Source organism: Canis lupus, chromosome 30 (genome assembly GCF_003254725.2).
Source record: "Canis lupus dingo isolate Sandy chromosome 30, ASM325472v2, whole genome shotgun sequence".
Taxonomy (NCBI): domain Eukaryota; kingdom Metazoa; phylum Chordata; class Mammalia; order Carnivora; family Canidae; genus Canis; species Canis lupus.
The window spans coordinates 37,570,437-37,595,718 of NC_064272.1; the positions used below are offsets into that span (position 1 = coordinate 37,570,437).

At 60.9% G+C, this 25,282-nt stretch overlaps 1 protein-coding gene across 1 annotated transcript; it reads right to left on the bottom strand.

The window, feature by feature from the left end:
* Positions 1–2,479: 2,479 nt before the first annotated feature.
* Positions 2,480–24,105, bottom strand: STRA6 (signaling receptor and transporter of retinol STRA6). Its single transcript, XM_035708972.2, is given in 20 exon segments — positions 2,480–3,350; positions 3,891–3,931; positions 3,933–4,032; positions 4,229–4,392; positions 5,134–5,235; positions 5,319–5,436; positions 6,767–6,900; positions 7,915–7,990; positions 11,433–11,595; positions 12,496–12,557; positions 12,823–12,899; positions 13,068–13,135; positions 15,212–15,334; positions 16,826–16,992; positions 17,180–17,203; positions 17,671–17,810; positions 18,945–19,030; positions 19,281–19,347; positions 23,197–23,332; positions 23,770–24,105. Coding segments are annotated over 19 exon segments (1,968 nt in total). The 5' UTR covers positions 23,304–23,332; positions 23,770–24,105; the 3' UTR covers positions 2,480–3,201.
* Positions 24,106–25,282: the final 1,177 nt, after the last annotated feature.

The following is a 25,282-nucleotide window of genomic DNA, read 5'->3' on the forward strand; positions in this document are numbered from 1 at the left end:
TCTTGTGACTGCCTGGCGTTTTGTCTGAATCGAGGACCCCTCCCTATCACCCCGGTTGGGGAAAGGATAGGGAACTGGAGAGTCAGGAAGGCCAGCCTGCCCGTCAACATGCGAAGGGGCCTGTGAGGCACACCCAGACTGCGAGGAGCCAGCACGAGAGGGGGGAGCCCGTGGGTCAGGGGCCGGGCCTCAAGCTGAGCAGAGCGGCAGGTGTTCCCTGTCTTTCAACTGGCCTAGGGGTCAAGTGGGGGTGCGGGCCTGATAACCATCACAGAGCTTCCCTAGGGTCCTGCTGGCCCAGAGCAGTGCTTTCTGCCAGCAGTGGCCTAAGGACGCATGGGGTCTGGGGGGCACGGAGGATGGAAGCACCCGGATTGTGGCCCCTCTTCCCAGTCCTGCTCCTGGGAGAGACGTTGGGGAATGGAGAGGAAATGAGGAACAGACAAGGCAAGATGGAGAAGAAAGAGAAAGGAGGAGGTGGGGACACAGACCAGGGGAGAGAGAAAGACCCAGGGATTGAGGACGAGAGCGTCCTGGAGGGGGATGATGGAGATGATGAGTAGTGCTTTCCAGGAAGAAGAAACGGTATTCCTGGAGGAAAGTCATTTGTGGGAGTCTTCCCCACACAGCAGGTGGACTTGGGGGGTGGTGAGGGCCTAGCAGAAAGCCGCAGGTCTCTCAGAGTGGGGAGCACGTGGAAATGGAGTCAGAACCTGGAGACTGATCCCCAGATGTGTGTGAGTCAGAGATGGATCTCCACCCCCACCCCTTTCCAGACCGAAGGGTGCTACACAGAGGGACAGGACCCCCCGTGCAGGAGGCTCTGCGGCCTCCCGAGCTCTGCACTCAGGACCGCTGAGGCCGGCAAAGTGGAGGCAGGGATGCCCAGGAGCCTGGGAGGCAACTGTGAGCCTTGGAGGCTGGCTGGCTCCCCTTCCCAGTCCTCCTGGTCCACAGGCAGCACCTCCCCAGACCCCTCCCCCTGAGGTCACCAGCAGCGCACGTCAAGGGTCAAGGACGACTGCGCACCTGGTGGGAAGCAGCAGGCGAGAGCCAAGTCCCCTGTGCTGTGCCACCTTGGGCAAATGGCTGTCCATCTCTGGGCTGCGGTGTCCTCAGAAAACAAAGGACTGGTGGGATGCTTAAGGGTCCGACTGACTCTGATTATCTAAGGCTTGACATCCTCACCCACCTTGGACCCCTGACATCTCTGGCTGCATTCAGCCCACGCAGCTTGTCTTCAGGAAGTGGGGCCTGGGCCTAAGACCCGAGTCGGGGCAGCTGGGGAACAGCCGAGCTCTGAAAGAACTAGCTAGCCCCCTGATTGAAAGTCCTCGTGGCGCCCCAGCCCTCGGGGTGAAGCCCAGGTCCCCCAGCCTGCCGTTCACCGCCCCTGCCTGGTTCTCCGCGGTCACCCACTACTCCATGCTCTCCCGGACCCGCTAATTAATTGCTCCCTTGGTGGTCTGTGATGTGTTCCCCTCCGCACCTTTCCCTGCGTTGTTCCTTTGGTCTGGACACCCTTTCTCTCCTTCTCACTTGGCTAAGTCGGCTCAAGTACCACCTCCTCCAGTAAGCCTTCCTGGATGCCACACCCACTGGCTCCCAATGTGGATGAGGTCCCCTCCTCTGACTCACACAGCCCCGGGTGTCCAGTGTCCCAGCCTGATCACACTCTATTGTGTCTGTTTCCTTGTTAAGGGCAGAGACCCAGTGGGTCTTCTCGTCCCTGTGACCCTGTCGGACACCAACGTAGGGCCAGGAAGGCATTTCTCAATGGACTGCGGTGGGATCAGAGCCTGCCCTCTTTGCCCTCCTCACGGGCAGCCTCCCAGGTGGGTGTGAGCTCCCTGGCCCCACCCCTAGCTTCATGGGTATTTGCGGCTGTAGTGGGGATGCAGGCCATGTGGGCGAGGAGAGCGGTCGTTCTCCACTAATTGTGCAGACATTTCTCGAGAGCCCACTGACCCAGGTCTGTGGAGTGGCCATGCTTTCCCCTCTCTGTAGCCCCCAGGCCCACCGTGGACCCCATACCCTCAGGCATACATCCTCTACCTCCACCAGTTCCCAGCAAGGGCAGGGATCCCCCCTTCCTCCCAGCTGCCTTTCCCTTCTACGCACAGGGCCTACTCCTTTTGGGACAGCTCTGTGCTGTGCCTCCCCACCACCTCCACATCTTATTATAATGGTTCCCCTCTTCCTGAGATCTCTCCTCCCCAAGTGCTGCTCATTCTTGAGGACCCAGAAAAAGTCCTACCTCCAAAGTCAATGTCCACAGAGCTCGGGGTTGGCATCATAGGGTCCCTGGTCCCTCTGCCACCCAAGGGGGATACGGCTCTGGGTCCTCCCGGGCCCCGCACCTGGTGCCCAGCCCCACACGCAACCAGAATACCCCAACCCCCGGGGCCCCACAAACGCAGCGTTGACTTACTGGCAATAGGGCGGTTTCCCCCATGTGCCCCGCCCCGAAGGAGGACTGTTTCTCAGGGACAAGTTTATTACAGGGAGCACACTACCCTCTTTCATAATATCTAAAGGCACACCAACTGCAAACATATCAGGCTCTCAAGTGTGGCCAGCGGGGTGTGGGGCCTGGTTTGTGCCACGACTTCGCTGCCGGGTGGGAGCCCATGGTTTCCTCCAGGGGCTGCCTTACAGGAAGGCCCGAGGCCCCCCAGGGAGCAGCGGGGGAAATGCTGTGTGGTTCGTGGCGGTGAATCCGAGGCTGAGCTGGGCTGAGATGGCACAGGAGGCTGTTCTGGCCTGAACCCCCGGCCCGGTCGGGAGAGGGTTGCAGGGCGAGCTGAGGCGGGTGCAGAGCCAGCACGGGGAGTGGCCTGGACTCGGCCGCCCAGCTCCACTGACCCCCAGACCAAGGGCCTAAACCACCAGTTCCTTCCTCCAGAGGAGGCTTCCAGAGCCTGCGGGGGCCCAACCAGGACCCAACCAGAGTCCAACCAGAGCCCTCCCAAGGCTCCTGGTGCGGACAGACCTCCGCCCGAGCCCAGCGCCCTGGCTTCTGCTGCTGGCGGCTGATGGGGGAACTCACTCAGGCGAGGAGCTGTGGGCACTACGCAGAGGCTCCCAGGGCTGGGAGGATGCTGGGGAGGCTGGGGAGGACGTGGGCTGGGAGGAGGGGAAGCACCCCAGCACCCACCAGGAGGCAGTGGCTTCCCCGCCCTCAGGGCCACACTCGTTGGCCTAGGCGCCCGACAGGGCCGGCTTCCGGAAGGCCTGCAGGGCCGGGTTGTGCAGCAGCGTGTAGGCCAGCCCCCAGCGGGCCCTGCCCTGGCGGGCCCTGGACCCCACTCCCCTGGCGGCCGGGTCCTTGGTCTGCAGCAGCTGCATCCCTAAGAGGGAGAGACTTTCTGTGAGTCCGTCAGCAAGCACCCAGCCGAGCCCCCTGCACCAGCCCTGAGCGGCCTCAAGGTCCCTGGGGGGCCTGGGGCCCAGGGGGTTCCGAAAGGCTCAGGAGGTCATCCTGCAGGTGGCAGATGGGGGGGTGGCGGGCACTGGAGGAAGAGCTGGGGTAGCCAGCTCAGTGCCCACCCCCCCGCCTCCTCCATACTCTCCAGGCAGCGGGGTGAGGGGGCAGACACCTCATTTTGCGTGTGAGGAGGGGGTGTGTGTGCGCGCTTGTGGAATGCAGAGAGGAGACGTGTCCGTGTCCGTACCGTGGAAATAAATGACCCTGAGAGGGACCAGGAAACTCCTCACTTCCTTTCTCCCCCAGGCAGCGGAGGAGGGAGGGAGGAAGCGAGCGTGTTCCTGGCACCCACCCCGCTGTCCCCCATTGTCGTTGCACACGCATCCTACGTGGGGGGGACCAGGTGTGCCTCCCTCAGAGAAGAGGGTGGTCTCCACTCCCATAGCCCAGGGGGAGGGCGCACCTTCTTCTTCCTCCCCCCGTCTGAGGCCAGTCCTGGGGGCGCCGGGGTTGCCGCGTGCGCAGAAGCAGGGTGCAGAAGGCTGTGGTGGCTGGATGCGACTGGCTGGCCTCAATCTTCAAGAAGCTGCAGTATGTGTAGTAGCCTGGGGAGGGTGAGGACGGCAGCGCTGGGGGGCGGGTGGCCTGTGCACCTGCCGGAGCCCCTCCCCGGGAGCCCCCTTCCCTAGGAGCCCACACACACCGCTATACGAGGTTACAGACCGGCTCTGCGGATGGATTACCACGTGCACGAGGTCAGGGCCCTGCCGCCCTGCTCCTGGCCCTGCCCGGTGACCCTACCTGGGTCCAGAGCGGCTGCCCTAGGTGGCATCAGGCTGAGATCCATCTGGCCAAGGTGGATGGCGTTGTAGAGGGCAGAGAGGAGCACCCGCCAGGCGACCACCATGGCACCCACCAGCACGTTGATGGGGAAGAGAAAGAAGGTGACTGCATAGAGCACTCGCCTGGGGTGGGGGGAGAGAAAAGCCTGAGGCTGGACCCCCCCCCCTGCCCCCGCCAAGCCCCTTCCTCAGGGTCAGGGGCAGACCTGGATGAGCACAGCCGCCGAGTGTTTATGGACCAGCTGCCATTTGTCGAGTGCACCTTCGAAGCAGCCTGCCCTGTGCTGGGCCTGCCCTCCCCATACGGCTCGTGTCCCACCAGCATGGGAGAAGGGGGGTGGTACTCCCTTCCTGTAGAAGGGTAAACTGAGGCCCGGAGACATCAGGTGGCTTAGCTAAGGCTGTGTAGCTCGGCAGAACTGAGGCTCATGGCCTGGATCTTTCTGTCTCCCTCCCCTAGTCCCTTGTCTACTGACTCTGAGTCCCTCCTGGAGCTGAGGTCCTCCCCCAGCCTTTCCACCTAACGTGCAAGTCATGTTTCTATTAACCTCCTTCCTGCGAAGGGGGGAGGCACATGGTTTTGGGGGCACAGAGGATCCAGGGGGGGAGAGCAGTGCTGATCTCCAGAGCAGCAAAGGCTCCGGGAGTATTTCTGGCACTGTGATAGGTGAACAGAGGTATCCCGGAGTAGGCTGGGCCACTGTTCCCTTTCTGTTTGGGAAAGACAAGCTCTCCTACTCCCCACCGGGCTTCCCTGAGATAGAAAAGGGAGGCATGGCAGTGGAGGCAGAAGGACACAAAAGAAAAGACCCCGAAGAAGAGGCTGAGGTCCTGAGGGGGCCACAAGCCCAGGAGGCTCCTCACCGGTTGGTAAGCTCTGGGCGTCCATGGTGAGTCTCCAGGAAGACCCAGTGGGCTGCCGTGTTCTGTAGGATCACAGCCAGGGACAAGGTCAGCCAGAAGGGCCTGGAGGGGGGGTGGAGAGGATGTCACTATTAGGAGCCCTCTGGGAAGTGGTCCCAGAGCCCCCAGCTCCTCGCCTCTCTCACCATGAGGACTCCAAGTGTCGGAGGAGCAGGAGGTTCCTGCCGTGGAGCATGGGCATGAACACCAGGAAGGCAAGGATTGTGGTCCCCAGGAAGAAGATGATCTGCTGTACCAGGAGCCCTACAGGATGGCGAGGTGCAGAGGGACAGACGTGGGGCTCTGCGCGACCCGGCCGCCCCGGCGATCCCAGGGGCCCAAGGGCTGAGGAACGGGACGGGCCTGGTTTCCGATCCCTGCTCTGCCACTGCCTCGCTGTGCCAACCACAGCGAGTTACTTTGCCTCTCTGAACTCCGGTTTCTTCCTCTGTCACCTGGGGTAGTGGCCCCTACCTCGGAAGGCTTATGGTGATGATCCAGTATGTCTGTGGCCACTCTAGGACAGCCTCAAAGTGCTCTGCAAACCTTATGTTCCCCCCCAATGGCCCCGGAGTCCTTGGGGACAAGATTGCATTTTGAATGAACGTTTAGGGTCCTGCTGGCCAGAGCCTGGCACACTGGCGGGCACCGGCAAGTTGTCTATTGAAGCAACTGGCTAGTTGTTTACGTGGGAGACGTGGACAAAAGAGCTCGGGAGGCGTAAAGTCCGCCGGGATGAGGAATCCCAAGTATTGGTGCTAGCAAGTCCTCTTCTCCTGTATCAATCTCCTCCTCCCGCAGGGAGGTGAGGACTGAAAGAACCATCCGGGAGGGGAGTCTGGCCCTTGCTTTTGCAGCACGGACCCCAGCCCCTCGCTTCAGAGGCCTTCATTCACCACACCACCCCGGGGAAGAATCGGAAACTTGGAGCTGGGGCAGCCCCATTGGCTCAGGGGTTTAGTGCCATCTTTGGCCCGGGGTGTGATCCTGGAGTCCCGGGATCCAGTCCCATGTCAGGCTCCCTGCATGGAGCCTGCTTCTCCCTCTGCTTGTGTCTCTGCCTCTCTCTCTCTGTGTGTCTGTCATAAATATATAAAATAAAATAAAACGGAGCTAGGAGGGGTCCTGGAAAGCAACCTAACCTAACCCTCTCGGGGCAGGACCCCTTTCGCAGCCCTGGGGACGGCCACAGACCCTGCCTTCATACCCCAGTGACAGGGGTTTCACTATCTCCAAGGCAGCCCATGGTGGCATAACGCTCCCTTAGAGAAGCAGGAATAGGCCTCCTTGAGCTTCCCACCTTGCAGCCCTGGGTCTACCCTGCGTGTAAACAGCTGGTGGCACTGAGGGGCTATCCTCGGGTGAGGGCTATCTTTTCTCCAAGGGCTTCTGCACCTGCTCCCCCTCCCCAAACCTGAGTGGAGGCCAAGAAGGAAAGTGGGTTCCTCTTCTCACTCTCACCCTGGAGTTGGCCCCAGCACAGGTAGGCAGCACCCAGGGGCATCCAAGACCTGCTGAGCACTCTCCCTTCCCCAACTGGGGCCAGTTTTGGGGACCAGGTGAAGCCAGCTGGGGTGTGCAAGGGGGAGCTCACCAAGGCAGGTAAAAGCAGTGTGGTAGGCGCTGAAGCTCATCCAACACACTATGGCCTGGCGGGAGGGGTGGGGGTGCTGGGGCAGGGGGCCCAGGTCCAGGGCAGCCCCTCGGTGCAGAGCTTGCAGGTTGGTCCTGGTTGGGGGACAGGGGTGAGGAAGGCAGGGACCTCAGGACACACACACACACACACACACACACACACACACTCCCTAAATTCCTCCCTGTCTATTTACAACCTGCGGCCATGGGCAGGAAAGCCAAGGGCTGCAGGAGCCCTGGGGAGATTACTAACCCAGCCTGGGTGGTCAAGTGGGGCTTCCTGGAGGAGGTGGTCTCTGAGTAGAGTCTTAAAGGAGGAATAAGAGTAAGTTTTGGTGCCCAGGTGGGGGCGAGGCAGGGATCAAGGAGACAAATTTAGGCAGAAGGCTCAACCTGAGCCAGTCAGAAAAGTGAGGAAAGGACCGTAGGAATGGAAAGGGACTCGCAGATGGGCCACCAGGGCAGGAGGCAAGGTTCCCGGCAGGCAGAGGCTCGGGGGACTTCCGTGCCAGCCTGGGTAGGGCCAACCCTGTGGGGAGAGATCCCTGGGCGAAAACCCTGAGGCCCGGCCAGTGTGCCCTCTGACATCGCCCCCTTTCCCATCACCCTGCTCCCAACCAGAAGCTGCCCTGCCTCTGCACCCACGACTCAGCTCCGTATCCCTCCCCGCGAAAGGGCAAGCGCAAGCGAGGCAGCGTGGCGTAGCATTCCGCGGCCCAGGGCAGCCCAGCAGCAGCCGGCTCTCCTCCACGCTGACGTGGACACCAGCGCCAACACTGGCACGAGGCAGTCTTGCTCCCGCTGCTGCTCCTTACACAGCCCTGCAGCCCTTCCTCCCTCTGCTCTGCCTCCTCTTCCCATCCCAGGGCAGGGTGGGCTTTCCACGCTGCCTTCCCCATTGAGTCAGCCCACCCAGGTGGGCCCCTTCCAAGGGGCAAGGTCCACAGGCCACCCCTGGTCACCGAGAAGGCCCCGGGCAGCAGGGCGGACACGGGGACAAGTGGGGCCTACGGTGGCTCTCCCTTCTTCCAGCCCCAGGGCCGGCCCCATAGGCCTCCTGCAGCTCTTCCTCACATCTGCACCCGGGGGTCGGAGCCTGCCACTGACCTGTGTGTCACCAGCGAGCGGATCAGCATGAGGAAGGTGAGTGAGCACGACAGGACCAAGGCCGAGATGTAGCAAGCTGGAGGGGCAGAGAGGGAGCCAAGTGGGAAGCGGGAGCCTGCAGTTCCCTCGGGAGCCCCTGAACCGCCCCGGGGAAGTGCCTGGTGGGAGCTACCAGGGCCCATACCCACGCCCATACCCACGCCCGCCCTGAGCAGAGGCCCTTGCCACCGCCGCCCGCGCGGCCCTTCTCGGCTGCAGTGCGAGTCACCGATCCCAGCCCTCCCGTCCTGCTCAGTGACACGGTGGCCAGGACAAGGAGAGGCCGGCTCTGAGCCTCCAGGCCTGGTCTCCACCCTTGTCTCGCTGCTCCCAGTGCTGTGTGATCCCCAGAGAGAGGTGCCATCCACCCCGGCAACTGCCTCCATCTCGGCTTCCCGGCCATGTGGCGTTCGGGGGGCCACTCGGTCCCCCAGCCTCAGCTTGCTCATGCCGGCACAGCGCCGGGCTGCCCATCTCCCAGCATGACGTGGGCCTTAAAACCCAGCCCTGGCCATGCCCGCACACGAGTCTGCTGGTCCTCAGAGCAGGGGAGCATGCACCGTGCAGAGCGAGCGCTGAAGTATTAAAGCCCAGCAGGCTCTCCTGCCCTCCATCCGCAGCCCGCCTCGGCCCGCGCCCTCACGGCAGCCCCACCGACAAGGCCGGGCCCACCGGGGAAGCTGAGGCTCGGCGAGAGGGCCTGACCCTCCAGCCGCACCGCTGGGAAGCGATGGGCTGACACCAAGCAGACCCAGCACCAGCCCAGGGAGCCTGCCCCCCCGATGGCCTCAGTCATCCCAGGGCCGGTGTCCCACCCGGAGACTCAAACACACGCGGAGAGGCAAACGCTACTTGCACGTCGCCTCAAGGCCGTAGCGGTGGTCTCAGGGCCGGCAGCCCAGCTGGGCCACCTGGAGCGGCAAAACCCCTCGCCGCCCAGGCAGCACCCTGTGCCAAGAAAATCGGAATTTCTGGGTGTGACATCCGGTCCTGAGCTTTTGGAGTTTTGTGTGCAGCCTGGCGGGGAGCCGCTGCACCGGGGGCCTTCCAAAGACGATGGTCCAGTTGAATCATTGGATCAATTGATTAATTGATCCAATGATCCAATTCATCATTGAATTAATGAATCATTAATTCATCATTGAATTAATGAATCATTAATTCATCATTGAATTGATGATTCATTTCAATCAGCAATTGATTAGAATCAACCAACCCACCGATTGGTATCAGGTGCCCGCCACAGGGGTTCTCAGAGGGAGGCTTGCATCACAGCCACCAGGACGGCTCGTTCAGGCATAGAGGCTGGGCCCACCCTCAGTGGTTCTGGGGTCTAGCAAGGGGCTTGAGCCTTGGGGTCTTAAAGAAGTTAGCGGGCGATGTTCAGGCGCAGCCACGGCTGGACACAACTGCAGAGGAAAGCGCTGGGGGTGTGCAGCTCTGCCCTGCCCCACTGGCCCTTAGGGAGCCAGCGTGGCCCCAGCGGGAGGGCACTGTGGCCCGTTTCCTGCCAGGTCAGGAGCCTGCCGGCTGAGCGGGCGCAGGCAAGTGAATGGGTTAACACAGGGGGAAGGCTCAGCAAGCCCCGTGGCGCCAGGCCTGGCTTTTGATCATCATTCATCTACCTCCTGCCCCGCTCTCCTTCAGTTGGTTCCAAACTTGGGTCTCCCCAAATCCTGGTACCCGTAAACCCTTCCTGCTATTTGCTTCCTGGGACCCTGCCTGGTAGATAGATCTCTCTTCCCCCACTGGGTGGAGGGCCTCAGGGACAAGGCTGCCTTTGTAGCTTCAACACCGGTTCTGCAGTCGGGAAACGGGAGTCCCGAGAAGCCGTTTGCCCAAGATCACGCGGATTGTAAGTGATGGAGCGGGAGTTCTAATCTGGTCCACCTGGCTCAGAGGCCGAGCCCTCTGCGAGCGACGCCAGGCTTATGCCCGGGTGCCCAGGGGCAGCCCTAAAACAGGCTCTTGGAGTTAAGAAGACATGAGCTCAGTACAGAGCAAACGGCCCCTGGGCCCGGATATGATCCCAGTTCCAACTGTGGCTTACTGAGTGGCTTTGGGCCTAGCTCTAATCCTCCCCTGCCTCAGTTTGCTCATCTGTGGGCTGGGAGAGTAAACCCTACTCTGTTGGGCCCCTGAATCTGAGAAGATCCAAAGTGGAGGCCTTGAGGCTCGGATGCGATGATAAATGTCAGTGTAGGAGGTAGAAGCAAAGTCCGCCATCCTGGGCAGGTCCCTCCTGGCCTCCGAGCCTCCATTTCCTGTCCTGCAAGATGAGGATTGACGATGCCGACCTAAGAGGGCTGCTGTGTGGGTGCCGGCCTTGGATGCAGGCGGATGTGGGCCACGTCCGCTCCTGCCTGTGGTCCGGCTTGCAGCCAACTCGGAAAAACCTCCCTGGCGATGTCATTTGCAGCCCACCCAGAACTTGTCACCTGTCCAGCTTACATGGCCACAATTGCAGGGTAGCCTCCGGGATGGGAGCAGAGGCGCTCGGGAAGGTGGTGGGAGTGGCGGCCTGGGAAGGAAGCAGCCCCTGCACCCGTCTGTGCCCACCCCCACTTCCTGCCTCTTTCCAATCTGTGGGGAGAGGACGGTGCTAATGGCCAGGAGCAGTGGCGCCGCCGGAGCAGTCACGCCCCATCTGCAGGGTGAGCAGCCTAAGCTCCGACCCCCGTGGTGCTCCTCAGAAGCCAGGGTGCTCATACCCGCGGGGCTCCCAAGTCAGCCGAATGCAGGCCTCAGGAGTCCTGACCACCAGGCTTTGTCTCGAGGTGTGGAGGGAGCCCCAGCAGGTGGCAGGAGGCTGTATTCCTCTTGGCTCCTCTCTAGCGGGTACAGCCCCAAGCAATGCCGCCCTGAGAGTCAAGGGGGGCGCTTCCCCATCTCCTCCGCAGGGCTATTGGCAGGGCCTGTGAGGTGGTGCGGGTGCAAGGCCAGACTAAGGGCTGAAGGAGGCATCAGACCCCAGAAGGGGAGGCCGGTAGGGTTCCCTGGCCCAGGGCCTCATTGTCAAGGCTCCCCCCAAGCCTCCCAGGGAGGGAAGGCACAAGGAGAGGGCCCAGGAGGACAGGGATCAGGGAAGAGGAAGCACTACCCTGCCCAACCCCGCCCGCCATGGCGATTATTAGCTCAGAACCCGGCCCCCTGTCCCACATCACTGCCTCCTTCGCTCCCCCGGCAAGGCTGGAGGGGCTCACACACCCCGAAGCCTTGCCCGGCTCCACACCCGAAAGCTGAGCGAAGACCCGGGAGACACCTCACAAGCCCCGGGGCTGCTCGGATGACTCCTTCAAGTCTCAGAGACCCGGACCCGGAAACTGCCAGCACCCCAGCTTGGAGGTGAGGCAGGTGGGACCCAGAGAGAGGAAGGGACATGCCCAAGAGCACCCCGCGTGGCCCTGGCAGGCTGGAACTGAACGTGGGTAGCCCCTCATGTCCCCGCTGGGCCCCCTCAGGCCTCCCGGGGGCCTCACCTTCCAGAGCCCACAGGTAGTACTTCACCAGCCCCACCACCTCCTGCTTGTCCTCCGAGAGAAGGATCCCGAAGCCGGCCAGCAGGTAGCAGATGTCCGTGGTGATCCCCGCCCTCATCCTCTGGATGGTGGGTACGACGCCCACCAGCAGCAGCAGGGCCACCTGGAAGAGCCCCACGAGGAAGGTCGGGGACCTGGCCGTGCTCACAGCAGGCCCCCATCTCGGACCAAGTGTCTTCTCAGCCAGCAGGGTGACTTTGGGGCAGAAACCCTGGCAGCACACAGCCCGCATCCCCCTGCCCAACGCCCCTCAGGGCTCTTATCGGCCCCTCACCCGCACGTTGCAAAGAGATACCAGCAGGCCACAGCCGTGCTTCCAAGCAGCACAGCCGTATGTCTACACCTCTATCTATCCGCCGTCTATTGTTTAAACTGCAGAAAATAACATTCCCAATCGCCCGTGTTGGCAAAAGCCAAGTATCCCATAGACGAGCACAGGCATTGAAGCTAGAGGGACCTGGGCTCACATTTTGGCTACCTTGGGATATTAGCGATGGGAATTTGGTCAGGTCTAATTCCGAGCCTCAATTTTGCCCATCTGTAAAATGGAGAAAAATCACACCTACCTCCCAGGATTTGGGCTTCTCAGTTTTCCGGGGGTGGCAATGGAGGGGATTATTCAATATCTCAAACACATATTATTTCCAAACTACCCAAAACTGCCTAAACCCTCCCAAAACTGCTCAAAGAGGAAAGATTCTAGTTCCTCTATTTTACAGCTAATGGGTTCAGAGATGTTGAATAACTTGCCTAAGGTCACACAGGAGGTAAATAATGGAGCAAGGATTTAAATCCGTGTCTGTATGACTCCAAAGCTCATGCTCTGAGTACAGGAGCCTCATGAGAGTTGACACTCCCTCTCCTGCGTGTAGGCCAATATTCCCAAGGTGTCCAGGAGCAGCCGGACAGGATTGCGGTTGGGGCTTTTGGGCAGTTGAGCTGGGCCTAGGCTGTCCCAGGCTTAGGGGTTGGGGGCAGATGGCACGACAGGGGCAGGACATACCTGATAGATGGCGCTCCCTGTCAAAGTGGCTGAAAGCACCAGCTTCAGAGGGAGTCGGAATCCTGCAGACCCCAAAAGAAGGGGTAAGATGTAAGGGGTAAGGTGGTAAGCCGTAGCACCACCCAGGCCAGGGAGCCCCCATCCCTCCCAAAGGGCCCAGGAAAAGGGCCAGGGCTTGTAGGCCCAGCAAAGGCAAGCCAGGGACTTCCCCTTGTCCCCAGCGGGGCCTGTTCCTCCTGACAAGGGTTCTGGGGGACGGGAGCTGGCCTCTCACTGCAAGGGACGAGCGAGGTGCCCTGCCACTCCAGCTCAGCTGCCCCTCCGTACCTCGCTGTGGAGTGTAGATGTAGTTTCTGTAGGACACCCAGGCCCGGGACAGGAAGCCGTGCTTGGAGGCGCGGGAGCTGCAGAAAGACAGAGGCAGGCGGTTCCCTCGGGAGAAGCCCCTGCCCTGAGCCCGAGCCCAGTTTGGTTTGTTTCTCATGCTGCCCCCCAGGCTGTCTGGGGCAGCCCCCGAAGTGGCCTGCCAACTGGGCCTGCCCAGCGGCTGGAGGATGCGTCTAGGACCTCACCTGCTTGCCAGCTTCTTCCGGCAGAGGAGGGTCCTCAGATAGTCCTCCGAGTAGCTGCTCTGCAGCCCCTGAGGAGACAGACGCGCGAGCAGATGAGACCCGACTGGGGCTGTGGCGAGGTGCAGAGAAGGGCCAACCTGCGGGGGCGAGGGCCATGGCCCTTAAAGCCGCCCTTTCTCCTCCCCACATGGGAGACAAGCGCCAGGCTCTAGAAGACTCAGCGCTGAGCGGCTATTCCTCCAGCTCTCCGTCTCCCCTGGACACATCCCTGAGCGGGACACAGGACGGGCCGTTCCAGGTCACATCCCCCAGGCCTCTCCTGCTACCCCAGGGAGATCACAAGGGTGACAGGATTTGCCTAAGCCACATTCCAGGCCCTAAGCTGCCTGCCAAGTGCCAGAGGCCCACGGCAAGATGGGGTGAGCCCCTGCCCCCCATCATTAGGAGAATACAAGGCTGTCACCTGTTGCCATGGCAACCCCGGGACCCCCTCCCTACCCCCCACCCCCACCCCCACCCCCACCCCCACCCCCACTCCAGGGTAGCTGCGGGTCAGCTCTAAGCCTGACTGGGTCCCTGAGGCTTAAACCGCTCTGCCCCAGGGCCAAAGAGGATTTGATTTCTCCCAGGACTCCTCCAGGGGAGAGGCGCCAGAGGAGGCCCCGGCGGAGGGTGGAAAGGGCCCCAGCAGGGAAGACGTGTGCCCCTGGGGGAGCCGCTCCCTGCTTCGGAGCCAACTGAAAATGAGGGGACAGTGGGCTTCCCCAGGAGAGTGAACGTCAGGAGGGCACAGGGACAGTAGCCGAGGTGCCTACTGCTACCCACCCGGAGTGGGATGGGCCCACGGAGGACCCGGGGCGGCCGCTGGGGGACCGGAGCCCACAGGCGTCTCTCCCCTTGGTCTCCTTCCATCCTTGGGGCCCGCGATCCCCCTCCGGCTTCCGTCCCAGCCCCCTCCTGAGCCCCGCCCGTGGTCCAGCCGCCCACCGCCACCCAGGACCGCGCATCGACCCCCGCGCACCTGCTCACACCCGGCGTCCGTTCCAGGCCAGCAACTGGCACCAGCAGCTCGCTGCTGTCTGGCCCGCCTGCCGCCTGCCGCCCTTCCCCACCCCGAGAGCCACCGGGCCCCTGGGCAGCTGTGGCCTCGGCCTCCCCGCTGCTGCCCCTCCCTTTGGGGGCCTCTGAGGCCTGGTTTTCGTCTTCCTCCTCCCCCACCGAGAAGAGAATTGACCCGGCTCTGCCCTCGCCCTCTGCCCTCGCCTCTGGTTGGGCCCCCGCTGCACGTCTCAGGTCGCACGGTGCCCTCTGTTGCTGACTCCCCGGGCGCCGGGAGCCCCTGGAGCGCACAGTCGGTAGCTCTGGGCCCTGGCGCCCTGCTCGGGGCCTGACCCTTGGGAGGCTCCTTGATGAGGTTGCAGGAATTCTCCCTCGCTGTGATCCACCCAACCGTCCATCGAAACCTTCAGAAATATTTGCTGAGGGTCTACCACGTGCTGAGATCTGCCCAGTGCTACAAATTACATGTGAACAAAACAGACACTACCCGTCTCTGCCCCTTTGCTCCCTCCTCTTCCCTACCCCCGCCAGGCCTTCTTATTCCTCCCGTGCTCCCGGTCCTCCCTGTCCTTCAGAGCCCCTACTGAAGCCTACCTCCTCCAGGAAGCCCTCCCAGCCTGCCTCAGTTCTCCCAGGCCCCTGCTTTATCTCACTTTATCCAACCAGCCCCAGACTGATTCCTACGCCACTCTGCCCCGGGCGCTTCCTGAAGCACGTGGGCACCCGCAGAGCTCCCAGGAGGCACCAGGCTCCTGGCCGGTCTCATTTCTCTGGCTGCAGTGTCCATGCATCAGAAGCAGAGCTCGGACTTCCCCGTCCCCCGGCCCACCCCCCCTCTGTTGAATCCCCACCGCGCACGCAGCTGGGTGCCCCAGGCATCCCGGGTGCCAGCCGAGGGCCTGGCCTAACCTTTGCTCGGGGAGGGAGGACTACCCAGTCACTTGGTGACTCGGCAAATATTTTCGGAGCACCCGCTATGTTCTGTGGCTCACGTCAGGCGTGACAGGACAGGGAATCAACAGATACGCAGCAGTTCGGGACATCCTGGGAGTGAAGAGGAGCCCAGCCCGGCCCTGCCCCTTTACCTCGGAGCCCACTCCTGGCCTGCGCCTGACGCTTCTCACCAGCTGCACCGGGTACCAAAGGCTCAGGAATCCAAGGCCCAGAAGCAGAGGCAGGGAAGCCAGCAGGGAGTAGTACTTGTGGATCTAGACAGAGAGACCGACATCCAGACACACCTACCTTCGGCCTTCCTCCCCCAACCGAAGACCAGGATCCACTTCCCTTCCCACTTGGCTCCCACTGGGCCTGAGGGTGGTCTGAGGCTTCTTCTTATTTTATTTTATTTTATTTTATTTTATTTTATTTTATTTATTTATTTATTTATTTATTTATTTATTTATTTATTTATTTATTTTTGGTCTGAGGCTTCTGGTTCTATCTTCTGGTTCTTGGCTCCCAGGCCACTCAGCACAAACACTCCCACTGCCCTCCTGAGGCTCCGTGGAGGCACCTCCCTGGGGCTCCTGGGCTCCTGGGCTCCCACAGCCCTTAGAGAAGTCCAGCGAGGAAGTTATGTAATCCCATCCTCCCTGCCCCAGGGAGCTGGGGCTGCCCTGGGGTCTGAAACCGGGGATACCCACTTTCTATGCTCCTTTGTTCCTGGGCTTTGGGCACAGGCCCCTGAAAATTAGACAAAGGCCTAATTCTACCTACGTCCAGTTGCCACCTGGGCACCAGGGAAGCACGAGCCCTACCTCCTAGCACTGCCTTCCCGGGGTCAGGCCCCTTCTGGATCCACTCATTTATTTCTCAATTCAATGCATTTTTACTGAGAGCTTAGTATGTGCCAGGTTCTGGGTGATGAAAAAGATCAACGAAGTCCCTGCTTTCAAAGAAACCAACTAATCTTCATCTCTACCCTGGAGGATGGTGTTATCTCCGCTTACAGGGGAGGAAACTGAATCTCAGAATGGTGACATGGTTTCCTCAAAGCACTTAGCATCACCTGGCATCATTCTGTATATTTATGTATTTGCTGTATCTTCCCTTCTGGAATGGCAGCTCTCGGGATGCCAAGGACTTCATCTGTCCTGTTCCTAGCTGTATTTCATTATTAGAAATGTCCCTGGTACAGAGTATGTGCTTCAAATATGTTTGTGGAAGGCAGCAAGGAAGGGAGGGAGGGAGAAAGGGAGGGAGGGAGGGAAGAAAGAAGCTGGGTTCAAACTCAGGTTGTTTGGCTCTGAAACCTATGCCTCCACCCTTTGGGCTTAGACCTGGGAGCTTCACACTCCAGCCAACAGCCTGTGAACCAGGTTCTGACGTTCTAGAATTCTCTTTTTAGCCATCCCCCAACTCAGGGCTCACCCTTCTCCATCTCTTCGCTCCCACTCTAGCCTGGCCAAAGCCAAGGCTGGGGAATCAATAATGGAGGGATTTCAGGCTTCCTCTTCCTCCCTCCTGGCCCCCTCCTGGAGCAGAAGCTCCTGAGGACAGGCCCAGCTGCCTTGCCACCCACTCCCCCCCTCCAAGGACAGAGGGCCCAAGCTGGGAAGGGCCTGTGTGTACAGGAGTGGAATTCTGTGCACAGCAGGCCACAGCAGAGAAGTCCAGCATATAAACAGAGGAAAGGAGCCCCCCGGTTCACGCAGCCCCTCCATGCCCCTCTGCTCAGGCTCTTGTGAGTCAGGGGTTACCTGGGGTGTCTGAGGACACTCTGCCCTCTGCCAGACCTGGACCCCAAAGTGAGCCCAGGACAGCATGCTGCCGAGCAGGTGTGCGGCTCCGTGCCTGACGGTGGCGCAGGCGGCCAGAGGGTAGTAGAGGGCAGGGTAATAGAGCAGGGCAAGTATCTTCCAAGGCCCTGGAAGACAAGATGGGCAGAGGGAGACATGTGATGGGGAGGCAGATGTGGGCGGTCTGGGCCCAGCCCCGGCGGGCCACTCTCCTGCCTCCCCCTCCTGAGCCCCTCAGCTGCTTCCGTGAGCAAGAGCCCCACATTCAAATTCAGGTTCTGACCGGTACCAGCGTTGTGATCTCGGGCAAGTTACCTCTCAGAGTCACAGTTCTTCCATCTGTAAAATGGAAATAAGGGTAGCACGTTAGCCCGCCTTGACCCCCAGCGTCCTCCAGGGTGAAACAGGGCTAACAGCCACGCTTCGAATTGTGGGCATTGTGAGGATTGGCTGCTCTCAGGGGGTCATGTTAAGGATGGTGGCCCCTCTTGGCGGCAGCTGTCCTAGTACCATCACTTCCCTGAGCCCAGCTCAATTCTCCAGAACTGTCCCCGGCCCCCGCTTCCGTCCCGCCCTCTTTCATTCTCTTTTCTGGAAAAGGGGTTGGCACAAGAACAGAGGAGGTGGACAGGGCCTGTCACGCACTGTGGCTGGGAGGTTAGCAGGACAGCATCTTCCTGGCTGTGGCTCAGGACGGGGATGACTCCCTGACTCCCTGCAGAAGAGCTCTGCCCCAGGCTCTGGACTTCCACCCAGCCCAGCCCAGCCCGCCAATCCGGCCCCAGGACCTCCTCTGCCCCGGGTACCTCCGCTGGGGAAAGAGGCCAAGGTCAGGAAGGGCAGCGCGTCCTCAGCGGGGAGCAGCAAACACAAGGAGCTGAAGAGGACCATGAAGACAGCCGCGGGCACTGTCCAGGTCATGTCCCCAGCCAAGAAGTCCACAGGGCTGGGGTAGAGACAGGGACAGGACAGAAAGGGGTCGTTCAGGCCCTGCACCCCCATTTCCCGCCACGTCCTGTAAACCAGGCAGGTAGAGGGGGACACTTTCCAGATGGAAACTGAGGCCCACCCTCTGTTCATTCCACAGGTATCTGTGGAGTGCCCCCATGTGCCAAGTTCTGGGTCTCATGGCAAAGTGACTCAAGAGCTACCCCCACACCCCCAGCCTTACACACTCAGGCAGTGGGAACAAGCCCGAGCACTGCTCCCTCCGCCCACCCTGGAAGCTCCAGGAAACAGCTGCCTCCACACAAATCAGTCTGTCTCAGCTGGCAAGTCTTCAGAGAGCATGGAGAGTCACAACATCCTTATGCAACAACCACCGCCCCAGCCCGGGTGTGGCCCCGGGGCAGAGGGCAGACAGCGGGCACAGCTGTCCCAGGCATCGGCCCTCTGGGCTCAGTGCAGGCCCCACTCAGACCCTCTGCTTCTGTCGAGCTTGACCTCATGCCCTGAGAGCTCCAACCGCTTCCTTCTCCCTCTACCCAGGGCAAGCTCTTACCTGGGCCCACCAGTAGCCCAAGCTAGTTCTTCCCAAATCTATCATGGCAGGACTCACCTGGTGCGTGGCCTGGGCCTGGGGGGCAAGGCTGTCTACACTGGGGCTCTAACCACTACCTCCCCCAACCCTTTGGTGTCTCCCGCATGAACCTGCCCAGTCTCATCTCCTGAAGTTCATCCCTGTCCCAGGCTCTGGGGTTGCAGGACTGAAGGAGACAGGGGAAGAAAGTTCTAGCCTTAGGGACTGGAGATGAGGCCCACATCATCTGCCATCAAGCATCAGGGTCCGGGTGAGACCCTCAAGGGAGATGAAGGTCCAGATGGCATGGGATACGTGTTGCCAGGCTATGGGCCATCTGAGGAAATGGGTCGTGGAGCTGGTGTCTCCCTGGGTCTGGGACAGGAGCAGGCGGCCTGAGTGGGGCTCTCCCCTTCCCTCTGGGCCCCCGCCTAGGCCCAGAGATCCAGGTAGTCCATTCTTAGTAAGAGCGAATGCCCCGGGGCTGAGAGAAGTGGGGGTGTGGCTGAGGCCCTCACCGTCCCAGAGTGGCCCTGTCGGCGCCCAGACCTCAGCACCCACCTGGGCAGTCTAGGCCCACCATGCCTGCAGCGGGGCCGGAGTTGGCGGCGCCTCATGAGCACAGCCAGCAGCAGCAGCACGAGGACCTGGAAGGAGAGCGCAGAGCAGGCCCTGGGTGCCCAGGACAGCACCCCGCCCAGGGCACCATCATGTGGCATATCAGGGCCTGACCAAGAGAACCTTGGAGGGGTTGGACTCGGCCTGCATCCCGGTTGGGGCCCTACCCTGAGACCAGCTCCCGGATTTGAGGCTCTCGGGGTCCCCCTCCGCCAGCCCCCCGCCCAGTCTGGCAATAGGGTGCAAGCAGTGACTAGGCTGGCCTCAGGTTAGACTCACCGACAGCACCGCCAGGCAGGTGTGGAGGAGGCCGGAGAGCACGCTGGGGTGGCAGGAGGGCACTGCCCTGCAGAGCGAGGGAGGGCTGGCTCAGGCTGGTGGGAGGACCCCTGGCATGTGCAGCCAGGCTTGGGGTTCCAGGCTCTACACTGGGCCCTGCCCGCCACCTCTCTCAGCCCTCTCATCTCTCCCCAACAGGCTTGCCCAGTTCCACCTCCTGAGGGTCATTCAGGGCTCTCAGGCCCCTCATGGGGTGCCAGCCCCATGCCAAGCTCTGAGGTTACGGGGCTGAAGGATACAGCGGGCGCCCAGGGGAAGGCACGGAAGAAACAGAGGGGGTCAGCTCAGCCTGGAGCCTCCTTCTTTCCCATCCATTCTTCCTGGCCTTCGAATCCCACTTCATTCCCCCCTCCTCCAGGCAGCCTGACTGCTCCAGGCCTCACAGACCTGTCCTCGGAACTGTGGGCTGAGCCCTGAGCGAACTGCCTCGGTGGAGCAGTCAGATGTATAGGTCCTATGATTGGCCCTGTGGCATTTGATTTGAGTTTAAAAGATGGTTTGTTATGGCAAAGAAGGGGAAAGGGAGCTACGCTCAGGGGGAGGAACACGAGGAAGCGTGTGTGGAGGCAGCAACGGTGTGGCTGGGGCCTAGCAAGGCTTTCAGGTCGGCTGTTGTCACGGGGTGGGGGCAGGCGGGGAGCAGGTCACAGCAGGCGCGAGAGGCACTAGGGAGCCATCGAGGGTGTTGCAGCGCCAGTGTTCTAGATCTGGGGAGATTCCTAGGGCTCAATCTCAGTAATAGCAGCAGCAGTAACTAGTACTTACTAAGAATGGACTACGTGCCAGGTGCTGTTTGCTCCACGCATTAACCCAGGCAACCCAGGTATTACTGAAGAGGTGGGTGCTATTATTAATCCCCTTGTGTAGACAAGGACACCAAAGCTCAGAGAGGCCAAGTATCTTGCCCAAATCACACAGTTAGGAAAGCAGCAGAGCAAGGATTCGAACTGAGGTCGTCTGGCTCCAGCGCCCACATCTGACCGGGAGGGGAGAGGTAAGGAGGACGGAAGGAAGCGTTAGGTTTAAGAACCGTATGAAAGAGTCATTTCTGTACGGCAAGAACAGTTGAAAGTTAGCATTTCCAAAGAGTTCAGCATAAGCAGTGCTGGGGGAGGGAGACGACAGGCCGCGCTCGGAGGCGAGTAGGAGGGAGAGCTACATGGAGGGGGGTTTCCAGGATGACCGCAGAGCTCTAGGCCCAGAGGGGAGGTGGGGACCAAAATCACACGCAGCCGGGGAAGCAGGCTCGGTCTCGCACTCAGGGGCAGAGGCCGGACCGCCGAGTGGGGAGGACACTGAGACCAAGGAACAAGACAGGGACGCCCAGGTGGCTCAGTGGTTTAGTGCCGCCTTCAGCCCAGGGCCTGATCCTGGGGCCCCGGGATCGAGTCCCACGTCGGGCTCCCTGCATGGAGCCTGCTTCTCCCTCTGCCTGTGTCTCTGCCTCTATCTCTTTCTCTGTGTCTCATGAATAAATAAAATAAAATAAATAAAATAAAATAAAATAAAATAAAATAAAATAAAATAAAATAAAAAAGAAGGAGCAAGACAAATGCTTCTAGAAGTTTGTCTCTGAGCAGGAGCCCACAGAGGGCCCCACTCAGAGGGGAAGGGGGAGCACATGTCTCTGGGTGGGAGGGAAAGCTGACCACCCGGGTCCTTGGACCCTGATACACTCCCTGCCCCCAGCGCAGGGCCTGCAGATCACCCGGAGCTCCTGCTGGGAGGCCAGGCCTGGAGGGAAGCCTCCGATTCCCCAGGCAGCCCTCTGAAGTGGCAGGGAGGTAGACAGCTGTCATAGGCATTCGTGTCCCCAGGCTCTGGCCCAGCAGCTCAGTATTGGTGATAAGTGGATAACACATGGGCAGATGTCAGGCTGGGCACATGACAGGGTTGGGGGGCTCCGGGGTAGGAAAGGGCCAGTCCTGTGCCCACAGAAGATCCCAGATGACACATCCCACCCCCATCAGACTCACTACCTGCCTCCCCAGCCCTTTCATCAGGTATTTCCAGCACGAGGACAACTGGACAAGTGTGACCAGGAGAAGGAGTCCAGCTGGCCACTGTCGCCAGTGCCCGCCAGCTGGAACCCCAGCCAGCTGAGGGACGCTGAGATGCAGAGGGGGATCACCATCAGGAGCTCCCCAAAGCTTTGGCGCGCCGCCTCCCTGGGGTATCTGACTCGCTTAGGGAGAGGAAGGCTCAAGGTCATCTTGTTGGGATTCCCCTGAGCTTCCGCCTTCGGGGGTGGTGCTGGGGGGGGGGGGGTGCCAAGGTACGCAGCTCGGATTGGCCAAGTAGGTAGAGTCCAACAGACCTCATCCTTGGGGCAGTGGTAGAAGGCAGCGGCAAATTCCAGATGCCTCCCTCGTCAGAGGCAATGCTTCCCCTCCCCCGGGCCCGGCCATGTACCCAGCTTCGTTCTGAGGCCATATCCCAGGAGCCTGGCCCCAGCCGATGCCCAGGGCCCTGAGGCTCCTGGGAATGCAACTACAGATTAGGGTCTTAACCCAGGTCAGAATCCATAACCTCGTGGGTTTCCGGGCCCCTCCCCAATTTGCTGCTTCTCTTACCCCCAAAATATGCAGCAGAGACAAGGAGCCCACGGGCTGTCTAGATCAGCCAGGGAAGGGGGCAGGAAATCCAGGTGGCCGGCACCTTGGGTCCTCCCAGCACGAGGCCTGGGTGGGGCCTCCGTCCCTGCCGGGTGACCCAAGCGGGGCCAGGCCACAGCCCCAGCTCCCGGGGACGCCTGCCAATATTTCCCCCACTCTAGTTTGAGTTGTTGATGGAGAGCAGATGTGTGCACATCTGGTTCAGCCCCCACCACCCCTCCCCAGCCTCACCTTTTCAGTTCCTCAAACCCTCAGAACAGGGAAGCAGGGGGGATGAGGAGAGGCCCAGGAACAAGAAGGGGGGATCTGGACTGTGGGGCCCACATAGGCGAGGTGTTCTTGGCAGCATGTGGGGCCCAGGGAGGCCCAGCCCCTCTGCCAGGGCGCACAGACTAAGCAAAGACAGGTTCTGGCCAAGGGAGCCATGGGCCGAGGTAGTCACCTTGGATGGGCCGAGGCTGCCTCCCGCCGTGGGCTCCCCCGAGCACTCTGGCAGAAGAGAAAGGGCCTCCTCATCTTCGTGGAGACTCAGAGCTGCCCAAAGGCCAGGGGGTGGGGGGGGGGGGCATCTTTCCTCAAGGCCTCCCCCTGCCCTGGGCTGCCCAGGGAGCCTGACGCTGCTAACACTGCACCCCAGATGGTCACCATAGGGACCAGTAACCCCTTGAAGTCAGGCCCAACTTCCCTCACCCACTCAGCCAACACTCTGCATCCCAGCCACAGGCCAGAGTCACCCAGGAGCCATCCCGGAACCAGCTGGACCTGAATTCGCAAAGATAAGGCCCAGGAGACTGTATTTCTCACAAATCGCACAGGGGGCACCTGGGTGGCTCAGCAGCTGAGCGTCTGCCTTCGGCTTAAGGTGTGATCCTGGGGTCCCCGGATCGAGTCCCGCATCGGGCTCCCTACATGAGCCTGCTTCTCCCTCTGCCTGTGTCTCTGTGTCTCTCATGAATAAATAAATAAAATCTTTTTTTATAAAAACAAACAACACATCACACAGGTGCTTTCTGAGTGACAGCCTGGCCCACGTTCCCCACCTCAAGCATCAGCACCAGGGCAAGGGCTGTTCTGGTGTCTCGGGAGCCTGAAGCCCGGGGAGGCTGTGCCTTGCCAAGGGTCACGCCGCAGAGGAGCGGCCCCGTTCCTCCCAGGGGCCCTTGCCCAGGGGCTGCCCCGTCCCCCGTCAGCAACCTCTGCCGCGGCCCACTCTGCTGGCAGACGCGGTGGGGGCCACTTACCCCTCTGCCGGGAGCTCCTGGCCATCCTGGGGCTCATCGAGGTACCAGTCGCTGTAGTCGTCTGCGGCTCCGGAGGTGGTCTGGTTCCCCGCCGCCTGGGACGACATGCTCCGGCCTTTCTCCTCCCCCCCCTCCCCTGGACAAGGGGGGAAAAACCACTACAGATGTGAAAAGAGGCTTAGGGAGAAACAAAACAAAAAAAAAGAAAAAGGAACCCAAACAAAGAAACGTTTCTCTTTAATCCTGAAGGTTACTTTCTTGCTCTTAGCTCTCTGGGAAAAGCCGTCCGGAGGGCCGGGCTGGCCCACGGGGAAAGGGAAGGGCTTCTCCGTCCCTTCCCGTCCCTTCCCGCCCCGTCTTGCCCGCTCCCCCAGGGGGCGTTACCCCCTTGGGAAGTGTGCGCCCCCGGGGTCCCTGGACTCCTGCCGGAGCACCTGTCTGATCATCTGACCACCAGCCCTTGGGCGAAGGACCATTTTCAAAGAAAGTTTGTCCAATCCAAGCTGCCCACAGAGACCCCCCCTCTTCCTTCCCGCTCCCCAAAGCCACCCAAACGGACCCACAGACACATACTGGGGAAGGGCAGGGAGGAAGGAGCTGCAGAGATGAAAGGATGGGCGGGCAACAGGCAGGCGACACAGCTGGACCCTCCCAGCTGGGCTCCAGGTCCCTCCTGCCCTCCTGGTCGGTTGGGTCGGGTCGGGGTCGGGTCAGGTCGAGTCCAATCCCCCTCTTTGCTGGGCTCCCGTGGAGACAACACCGCCTCCCCAGCCCCAGCCCCAGCCTGCGCTCTGCTCTGCTCTGCTCTGCTCTGCTCGCTGGCTCCTTTGGCCCTCGGTGATGGGATCGCACTGTGGTCCTTACAAGCTGCCCCTCCCAGGGTAGGAGGCCCCAGTTCCACTGGTGGCCTGAGCCCTGGAGGGGTGTGGCCAGGAGGGTCCAGCACCTGGCTGCGCACACATACCTGCCTCCTGCGCCTCCTGCACACACATCCTTGCCCACCGCATCTGCAGGGCCCCCCGCACCCCCAACACACAAGTCCAGCATTCTGCAACCCAAAGAGGTGGCTGGGGCTGGAGCAGGGGCAGAGGCGGGGATGGGGAGCCTGTCTGCGCCTTCTCTTAGGTTTCCATGAAGGAGGCAACATGTGTCTCACTGGTCAAAACTTTAGTTTCCAACTTGATTTCACCAGGAGATAACTCACCCTCCCGAGGCGGAGATTAGTCCTTTAAACACAAACCAGACCCAGGGGGTAAGTAAGAACTCCTCCTGCCTCGGCTCCGCCCACGCCATGGGGTGAGGGTGAGGAAGGCAGGGCCCAGGCAAGGTCTGGGGCTTCCCCTCCTTCCCCCCACCCCTGAGAAGCCTGTACCCCGGCCTGGCTCCCCTCCCCCTCCTGGCCCCAGCTCAGAAGGGAGACAAGATGCAGATAAACACACTGAGTTGTTCTCAGGCCCCTGTCCCTGGGTGGGGGGGTCAGGCCCAGGGCACATTTGAAGCTCCCTGTCTTTCCAGCACCCCAGGGGGGCCCTCCCCAGCCAAGGCACTCGTTCATTCCACAAGTGGTTGCTCAAAAAGCATTTATCCTTGTACTCTTTTAACGTAAATTCATTGAACAGCTACTAAGCGCAGGCCGGCTCTGGGCCCTGGGACCGGAGAGTGTGCCCTCCCCGGGGAGACGCAGACAATTAGCCAAACCACACGGCTGAGTCTTCCTGCCTACAAAGGGAAGACAGGCTGCTCTGATGCATGCCACAGGAAGCTGAAGTTGGTCCAAAAAAAATGGGGGATTCCCGAAAAAAGAAACCTTTCCATGGAGGTCTGAGGGTAAGGAAAAGTTAGCTATGCGGACAGTGGGGGTCTTGAGGATGGGAGTGGGGTAGAAGGAAGTGTGTTCTTGATAGAAGGAACAGCGCCGGGGAGGCTCAGAGGAGACAGAGCTTGAAATCCTAAAAGCTGGGGAGCCTGGGTGGCTCAGTGGTTGAGCTTCTGGCTTTGGCTCAGGGCATGAGCATGACCCTAGGGTCCTGGGATCGAGTCCTGCATCGGGCTCCCTGCATGGAGCCTGCTTCTCCCTCTGCCTGTG